Source organism: Galeopterus variegatus, unplaced genomic scaffold (assembly GCF_000696425.1).
Source record: "Galeopterus variegatus unplaced genomic scaffold, G_variegatus-3.0.2 Scaffold1678, whole genome shotgun sequence".
Lineage (NCBI taxonomy): Eukaryota > Metazoa > Chordata > Mammalia > Dermoptera > Cynocephalidae > Galeopterus > Galeopterus variegatus.
In genome coordinates, this window is record NW_007727789.1 from 101,568 (window position 1) to 111,143 (window position 9,576).

At 53.1% G+C, this 9,576-nt stretch overlaps 1 protein-coding gene across 1 annotated transcript in view; it reads left to right on the top strand.

Moving 5' to 3' along the window:
* The window catches only part of LOC103595106 (cAMP-dependent protein kinase type I-beta regulatory subunit-like), a 136,880-nt gene that overhangs the window by 84,005 nt on the left and 43,299 nt on the right, over window positions 1-9,576 (top strand). Inside the window, exon 5 of the mRNA XM_008578421.1 lies at window positions 361-407. Coding sequence (XP_008576643.1) covers window positions 361-407 — 47 coding nt within the window. The remainder of the gene's footprint in view (window positions 1-360; window positions 408-9,576) is intronic.

Consider the following 9,576-nt stretch of genomic DNA (forward strand, 5'->3'; position numbering starts at 1 on the left):
CCTGTCACTCACATTGCTGGGGAGACAGTTATACAGCAAGGTATGTTCTATCTTCTCTGAGGAAATCCAACAGGGGAAAAAAGGACTATGCACTTGAAAAATATATATTAAAATAAAACTCATTGTCTATCCTTGAGAAAATTCAACAATGAAACTTAAGAACAGTATGTTTAACCCAATGTTTCTGTAACATTCTCATTATTTAAAAAAAAAAAATTGGTGGGACTCAGGGTGTTGCTTGGCAATGGTCTATAACACAATGTTGCAAAAAGCTATTTGCAAGAAAAACAAAAACACTGTAACTCATGAGTTTTGACATGCTTTGCTTTATAGATCACTGTCTTTTTTCTTTTGTTATAGGCAATGAAGGAGACAATTTCTATGTAATCGATCAAGGAGAAGTAGATGTGAGTATTGCTTACTGTATTTGGAAAATAGCGCCTCTTTCCACTCTGGTTTGAAGACAACACACCCTGCATAGCACCAGGTCACTGACAAGCTCTGGTCTGAAAACACTTCTTTCTGAGTGATAAATTTCTGATGTTTTAATCCAGATACGTAATACATTTCATTTAAAAGATCATATCAAAGTATTAAAAGCACAGTTTGAGAGAAGAGCCGGTGCCAGCAGGTGCCAGCAGCAGCTGCGGTTGGTTTACTGCTGCCCGTTTCCCGCACGCACGGGCAGAGCTTGCCAGGCTCCTGCACGTGGTTGTTCTGTTTGACTTAACGCTGCCTCCAGACCAGCAGCCCACGGACACGCTACTCTTACTCAACTGCACTGGGTGTTGACATTTTGTAAAGTGTGTGGCGGGGGGTTTACATGTTTATAGACCCCAAAGGCACTGACTTTATAACGGATCAATCACTGCCTTTGGCGCCCAGCTTTCTCTTGCTTTGTCAGGGTACTGTCCTCTCCTGCTTCCACCTGTCTCCAGAGTAAAGGAACCACACTTCTACCAAGCTGTTTTAGAAGGAGTAGTGTCTCCTTCTCAGGATACCGCACCTCAGGCCCCACGGCTGGGCTGGGACAGGACATCGGGCATCACCCTTGGCCCTGTGGCCGGGTCCTCCCCAGTGCATCTGGCTCCTTCCACCTCCTTGGCCACCCCCAGTCTGAGCCTCTGGATTCTTTGGCTTGAAATGCTGTGGGAGTCCCCTTGCTGGGTTCCTGGCCCTGCTGTCCACAGAGCTGATGGTGCTTATCTCTGGCTAAAACCCGCAGTGGGTTTGTTTTTCTGAATCAAGCCTGAGTCCTCCAATGTGATCCACAGGGAGGGGCCAGAGTGATGCCATCTTCTTCTGGTTCCTGGAACCCACCTGGAGCTTGGCTGCTCCGGGGTCTTTTCATGTGCCTCCCCCTCTGCTAGGAACCCTCTGCTCCCCTCAGTGTCATCACTGTTAGCTCCTGCTTCTCATTTTGGTTTCCACTTAAATGTCACATCCTTGGCTTGGGTATCTGACACATCCCACTTCCCATCCTTTTCTCTGTAGTGCTGTGCCTGCTTTCTTCATAGGACTTGGTTCAGTTTATGATTATGCACTTTTTCATGTGACCATTTCTTTAAGGCCTGTCTCCATGACATTCTGGAAGCTCCCTGAGGACAGAGACTGAGTCTGTCCCAGGCATTTCAGAATCTATGAGGCCCCAGATGTCTGCCATTTCCCAGGCTGGCTCCCAAAATTCCTCTGGGCCTGGAACACCAGCACAGGGACAGTTGATGCAGTAGCCACACCCTCCCCCTTCACCACAAATTGTGCCACCACCTGCCCTTGGCTCTCATGGTGGCTCTGCTGGCTGCTGTTCAGGTGACATCACCCCTGGCTGCCCCAGGGCCAGCTATTTCAGGGCTTGGCCTCTGGTCCCTGTGCCTCTGTCCAGTCCAGGCTATTTTGGGGGAGGGCATTTACTCATCTGTTTCCCCAGCGGTCCGTCTGCACCCACCCTGGCCGCTGTGTTTCTGGGAACCCGAGCAGGCCCACTCTGCTTCCGGAGCTGGTAGCACAGGAAATGACTCATGTTCAATCTTCCTGCGACGGGCATGCACTGAGTCGCCTTGAGGTCCCAGCTAGCTCGGGCAGGGAAAGAGTCTGGGGTTTCTCTTTGTCCCGGTGCACTCATCCTGACCTGAAACTGATGGGCTTGGGCCCCTAGACCAGGCCTCTGGGGCAGACCTTTGTGTCGGGGGGGAAGAGGGTCTCCTTTCTCCCTGAAGAAGGAAACTGAGGCAGGAGCTAAAGGCCCTGGGAGCTGCTGACACCACAGAGGAAGTGTGCGGAGGAGGAAGGTTAGGAGGTGGAGCTGGCAGTTCTGACCCTGGGCTCTGCTGCCAGGCCACACAGTCATCTCCTGCTGGCATTGCTTTGGGTTTAAAAAAAACTCATCCCAGGAAATAGAGAAGACAGAGGAGGTTGCGGCCAGCGTCCCAGCTGAGCACTGTCGCCAGGCCTAGGGTCCGTCCCAGGAGATAGCTCTGTCGTGCTAGCGTCTGTATACCCAGGCCTGGCGGTGGAGTGGGGCCAGGATTTGGGCTCAGCCTCCAGCGGACAGGGCAGGGATGATCCCTGAAAAGAACGCGTCACTCCAGCCTGCCCAGCTCAGGTGATGCTGAGGGCAGAGACGGCCCCTGGGGAAGTGTGGGATGGGCTCATTCTTAGTTTGGATCCATGGTTTTCCCAGCCAGCGCCTAATCTTATACTATTCATGACTAGTTTTCTGCTTCATACTCTCCGCCCCCAAACGATCACTATTCTGGAAATTCTTCCCTGTTTTCTCCTCCCCAGATGCTTATTGAGCACCTGCTGTGGGTCAGGCACTTGCCAGGCCCTAAGAGAACACTTATGAAGGGACAACCTGCCTCTGCTCTGAAGGTGGGGTGTGGGTGGTGGTAGCTTAATGGGGAAATGGACAGTGAGCAGGAAGTTAGCAAATGAATGTCCCTCTTGTCCCCTCTTATTCTTATTCCTGCTGTGCCTTGCAAGCTCCTATGCATCCTGCAAGACCCCAGCAGGCCCTGCTCCTCCCTATCTAGGTAGAGCCATACCCAGCTTTGATACATACTGACCTCAGCAGATGACCGAGGACCAGACCCTCCCCCAGCTAGACTAGGAGCCCCATCTAGGTCCAGGTCCTGGCTCAGGCTTTTCCTCCCCACTGGAATGTTCCTGCCTCTACTGTGTTCACTGAAGTCATACGAATCTCCCAATTCAATTCCAAAGACATCTTCAAAATACCAGTTTGTGTCATCAGAGCTTGGAGCAGAAATGAGGAGTTGAGACGACCCCAGGGAATTTGAATCATACATTCCTTGGTTCTCCTTAATGAATAGGTGTGGGAAATAGCAGACCCTTCCCCCAAAGTTCTTTCATGGAGCCTGAGGAGCCCATCATCGGGGTCTCGGGAGATATTCTTCCTAACCTACGTCTAAAAGAAGACAGTAGATGAGTCAAAATACCATATTGACATCAGACTCAGGCTCAGGCTCTGTCCTTCCTTTGCTGGCTGGGTTAGTTTGGCCTAGTTCTTTATGTTTCCAAGCCATGCCATTTCTGTGTTGCTCAGAAGAATTGACTCAAGAGCTCGCAGACAGCCGGGAGATGAGATGAGAGTTCTCGTGGCGCGCTATGGGCAGTCCTGGCGCAGGGGAGGTGGAGGTCTGTCGATGCGGCTCCTCTGCCCACGTTATTCTTCCCCGTTAACTCGTATACCACCTCCTGGCCACCCTACTCGCAGACCCTATACCTGTGGCATGCTTCCTACACGGGTCCCACCAAGAGCCATCTCCACTGCTCAGAGGAAAAGCCGTCCATCCACGCCCCAAGCGTGTCCTAATCCCAAATGCCTGTGGCCACCCTTCCCGTCCCAGCTCAGAGCCTAGCAGTCTCTGTGAGTACTTCTGAAGGTGGGAAGGCACCAAGGAGGGGTAACAGGGTGGGAGAGGCAGGGAGCCCAACCTCATCACACTTGGCCACCAGGAAGTTTCACATAAGTCGGCCTCAGGGCTGAGCTGCTGTGGGAGCCCTACTTGGGCCAGGCTACAGGAGCAGGGAGGAGTGCTGCCCTGGCTCAGCATCTTAGCACGGCTGCTCCACATCCTTGCAGAATCCCTCGCCACCGTCACATCCTCCCGGACTCACTCTCGCTTCCTCCTCCTCTCCGCCATTCCAACTGGATGGCACTCTGGTTGCAAACTGTAAAGTGCCATATCCTCTTGCCCCGCTGACCCAGCACCCTGGATCTGTAACTCCCTTGTATGTAAAATGTGACGTGGAAGGTGACTGGCCCCGGCCTTTGTCCGTGAGCCTTTCAAACCAGGGACTGAGTTTTCTCAAACCCCGTGGCTCAACTCAACAGGATCCCGCCAGTCCCTCAAGGGACTGTCCCAGTGCCCAAGCCTGGGGCGCCACTGGGATGGGTTCAGGGCTGAAGCCTGAGTTGAGGGGACATTTCCCAGCCTTCTTTCAGCCAAGTACCCATCCCTGCTGCCTTGTGATGCAGTGTGCGACTGGCCTCCTGCCAGGCCTGGGACATGTGGAGGCAATTTTGTGAAGGGAAAAAGTGAGGTCACCTTCACGTAACTGGAGTTCCCCAAATATATTGTCTTGGCAGATGCAGACCTCCCCCCCTTCCCCTGTCCGTACCCGCTCCCAGCCTCAGCGGTCAGGTACAAAGGCAGCTTTAATGCCCTTGCTGGACCCCAGCTCATAGAGCCAGGATGTCTGGGCACTGTGGGCGGACGCCCGCTTCCTGGCTACAGCCTTGAATTTGGGACAGTCGGGGCCCCCGATGGGACAAAGCTGTGACTTATGGGGCCATCCGTGAATGGGCGCGCCAGGCCATCGCTGCCCCATGGCGTCTGTGCGTGAATGCCAGGCACCTTCATCAATCTCATCAGATTTTCCAGCTGGGACAGGGGTGGGCAGCAGGGAGTGCCCCGCGGGGCTGGGCGGGGCCGGGTACAGGAGCCGCGTGGGGGGAGCTCTCCTGTGATGTGGGAGGCACTTTGTGTGCAGGGTAAACACGCAGGGGCAGTGTGGGTGAAGGCCACATTTAAGGGAATCAAAAGATGCTCAGTAAGGAATCTGGAATGAAAAAATGGCATGTTGGGTAGCCGGGTAAGTTATGGGGATATATATTATAATAATTACTGTTATTACTGCTCCTGGGGGTGGAGCTGCAGCAGCCCAGCCCCACTCCTGTGAGCCCGAGGGCTGCATTTTACTTGCTCATTTCTGTAAACTGCCTTCCCCGAGGCGGTGAAATCGACATACCCAGGGCACAGGGCTGCACGGCTAGGGCTGCCCAGGCCTGTATAGGTTTCTGAGGATGACACTTTAAGGCAAGAGTGACACTGCTGGGGGTTGGGGGAAGAGAGAGGAGACCATCACCATTGGCATTTCCACACCCAGTAAAATTCCTGAAGCACTGCAGTAGGCTGCCTCCCTCTTTAAGTCCCTGCCCTGGCCCTTTAAACAGGTGGGGCTCGAGCGTGGGCATCCTGAGCTCCTCTCCTTCTGCAGGGAGGACACTGCCCTCTGACCAGTGGTGCCCCAGGGGGATGGCCAGGTGACTGAATGCCAAAAGCACCAGGTTCAGTTTAAATTATGGTTTTCCAGAGAGACTCCGAAAGTGCCTGCTGCAGAGTGTGTGTTGCCAAGAGCTATAATCCATTTTTCTAAGTATAAAAATATCTTCCAATTTATTTTATTCGTGGAACATAGCATTTCTACTTAAAAGGACACTCAGCTGCCGATTTTATGGGCTCGGGAATGTAGTTCCATTTCAAGCCCTGTTTGAGGCCCGATTCCTCCCGATTGTTTTAGTCCTTTGTTATTTTTGGGTCCCTCCTTTGCGTGCCCCACCCCAAGCTTCCCATTGTCCTTGTTGGCTTCAGGGTTCCTGGGCTTCCCTCTTGTTTCACACAAAATGTCTGGCAGAAGAGCTGTTTCTAGCCTTCAAAGATGGGGGGGTCCCTCCTTTGCGTGCCCCACCCCAAGCTTCGCATTGTCCTTGTTGGCTTCAGGGTCCCTGGACTTCCCTCTTGTTTCACACAAAATGTCTGGCAGAAGAGCTGTTTCTAGCCTTCAAAGATGGGGAGTGAGGCTACCGCTCCTGGGCAGCTTGGTGTCCCCCGGGGAGCAGAGCACCTCTGGGAGTGGCAGTCCAGTCCCCTGGTTGGGATTGGTTGTTATTGTGTTGGCCTTGTGTTTTGTGTGTGTGTGTGTGTGTTTATCGGTGAAATACACATAACATAAACTCTACCATTTTTAAGTGTACTCTTCAGTGGTATTAAGTACTTTGATGTTATTGTGCAACCATCACCACCATCATCTCCAGAACTTTTTCATCTTTCCAAAATGAAACTCTGTCCCGATTAAACATGACCTCCCCAGTTCCCCTCCCAGCGCCTGGCACCCACCATTCTTCTTCCTGTCTCTATGAATCTGACTCCTCCAGGGACCCCTCATGTAAGTGGAATCCTTTGGTATTTGTCTTTCTGTGACTGGCTTATTTCACTCAGCATAATGTCCTCAAGGTTCATGCATGTAGCATGTGTCAGAACTTCCTTCCTTTTTAAGGCTGAATCATATTCTGTTGCGTGGATGGACCACATTTTGTTTATCCATCATCCATCGATGGACACTTGGGTTGCTTCCGCCTTTGGTTGCTGTGAATATGCTGCTATGAATGTGCGTGTAGAAGCAGCTCTCGGAGACCCTGCTTTCAGAGGGCTGTGCTTTAATTAGTCACTTACTGAATTTCATAGTCCCCTGAACCAGAGCGGACTATGAAATTTTTTTGCAGCACCCAGGAGCCTTCCCAGCATGATTTTACCCATAAAGCACGTCCAGGGACCCCCAACGTGGCCCTTTTTGTTTTCTGCTGGGGTTCCGGGTGGCCCCACGTGGGGTTTCAGGCTGTTTGGATGTATCCTGGTAGTGTATGTGCTCTGGGGTCGGGGGAGATGAATCCCAGAACCTCTTCGCATGTGGTGGTGTTAATGTGAGGGCAGATGACACGGGCTGGGTAGTGACAGCTTACTGAGCACGCTGCACTCTGCAGACCCCACACAGGCTGCATTTTAAGGAGGAGCAGCTGAGTTCAAGGCAGGCCTTAAGGTCAGTCTGGCAGTCAGCAGCCAACTCCAGATTTAGGTTCAGGGTCTCAACTGAATCCTGCCTTCTGGGGTCCTCAGTCTGCCTGAGGTCTATAGAGGGTGCCTTGGATGGATTTGGGGTTCCACTGGAGGAGGCTTGCTGGCAGCTTTCCACCCAGAGGAGTGAAGACAAGCCACGTGGCAGGAAGGGGAGAGTACCACGAGCAAACACCAGACAGGTCAAAGGCCCTGGGCATTTTGGGCTAAAGAAGATTGGGGCAGGGAATTGGGTTTCCTACAGTGGGAAGAGCAGGAGAGACAGCAGGTGGGCTGGGCAGTGCGGGAGCCTTCCAGGGCAGTGACAGACAGCTGACAGCTGGACGCAGGTGCTCCTGCTTTTTGTGGGGGCCTGAGAAGTCAGAGGAGAGGGACTGTTCACGCCCTTTTCCTCGCCATCTCATGACAGCAAAACAGCAGCCTGATGGCAGTCTTGCCTTGCTTCTTGCCCAGACTGTGACAAGTCGGCTCTGCCTTACAGGTGAAATGAAGGTGCGAGCTGGGGTTGGGGGGTCCCCTTTTACCTCAGTTAAGTGGATAACTCAGGTGACTGGGGTTTTTTTGTCTCCACTTGCCGAACAGTTCCTTCAACCCATTTTGCTTTTCTGTGGAGTCGAGTTTGTTGACCTGAAGTGTCCTGTGGTGTTGGGGGGTGGTGGGGGACAGGCGATGGAGCCAGGGCACACAGCCAGCCCCTAACACACAGGCCTGGGCAGGTGTGGTCACGGGTGGCCAGGGCACCCCAGCATCTCCTGAGGCTTAGGTCTGTGTGGGTATTGGAGGTGAGCATGGCCAGAGGGTGTTGCTCTCTTGGCTCGGGACGATGACGACTCTAGAGTCCTGGAACTGATCGATACCCAGTGCTACCTCATGATTCCACGGCTGGGACTTTATTATCTGCCTTCAATCCAGTCCCCTATTTCTGTTTCCTTTCACGCCTGAATTGGGGTTTGGCTTCTCCAGCTTGCTGTACATCTTCTGTTAAAGTACAGACTGCTGGGCCCCACCCCAGGGTCCGATTCGGGAGGTCCGGGTGGGCCCATGAACTTGTGTTTCTAGCTGGCTCAGGCATGCTGGTGCTGCTGGCCCACAGGTGCAGGTTGAGTGGCCCAGTCACACACCCCAGGTCTCCTGCCTCCCTCCCTACTTCCCCTCCAGCTGCCCCCAGCTGTTCCCCACTTAGCACCCAGGGGAGCTTTGCAAATGTAACCAGATGACATCAAACCCTGCCGTGACCCTCTGGGGTCTCTCACTGCTTTTAGAATTAATGGCTTGGTCCCACCCACCTCTCCTGCCCCATTCGCATCCTCCCCGTTGGTCTTGCTGCATCCAGTGCCCTCCAAATTCAGTCCTGCCTCAGGGCCTTGGCACGTTCTTCCCTCTGCCTTAAACTCTCTTCCCACAAGTCTTTGCACAGCTGGCCCTTTGCCATTCAGGGCTCTGCTCAAAGTCACCTCCGTGAAACCATCCTCTAAATACTGTCCCCAAGTAGCCTTTTCTACTGAACACTCTGTTTTCCCATTTTCTTTGTGACTTTAGCCTGTTTTATAATGAACACGTCTTCGTGTGGTTATTTGTCTACAGTCTGTCACCCTGCTGGTCATCCAAGTAGCCTTTTCTACTGAACACTCTGTTTTCCCATTTTCTTTGTGACTTTAGCATGTTTTATAATGAACACGTCTTCGTGTGGTTATTTGTCTACAGTCTGTCACCCTGCTGGTCATAAAGTCCCTCATGGACAGGAATCTGTCTGTCGTCCACTGCTGAATCCCCAGTGAAGAGCCATGCCGGGACCGAGGGGGTGCTCAGCAAATCCCAGGGGGGAGTGAATGAATGAAGGAAGGAGGGAAGGAAGGCAGAACGGCCGAGTGGGAGCTCCGTGCTTACCCTGAGCAGCCGCGGTCAATGGTAGAGCATGAATGTAGCTCAGTGTGGCCTCCCACCATTTTTCTTTTAAAAGAATAAGAAAAAACAAAAAATGAAACAAAACAAGTAGTAGCCCCTTTGCGTACCAGCTGGGGTGGGGCCCGTGCTGTGCCGGGGAGCAGTGACAGAGGCCAGTGTCCTGAGAAGGATGGCCCCTTTGTCCTCTGTGGGGTGGCCCAGGGCTCGTCTGCAGGATATGCACAATGGTTTTCTCTGACGCCTCAGAGGGAGCTCTTGGAGGCCTTGGGCAGAGGGTCCCGGCCCTCCATGGTGATGTGCTCCAGGCTCCAGCTCCCCGTGGTCTTGCCCTGCAGCAGAGCCTTCCTGCCCCCTCTTTGGGGATGTGCCCCAGGAAAGTTGGGGTTGCAGCTGCCATGGGCTGGCTCTGCTGAGAGTTACCCTTCTCTGTTCCCAGGGTCCCCTGTACTCTTTGGCAGGTGATGGGGGGTGGGATGTCCTGCCACCTGCCAGGGCAGACATTTGAGGGATGGCTTCC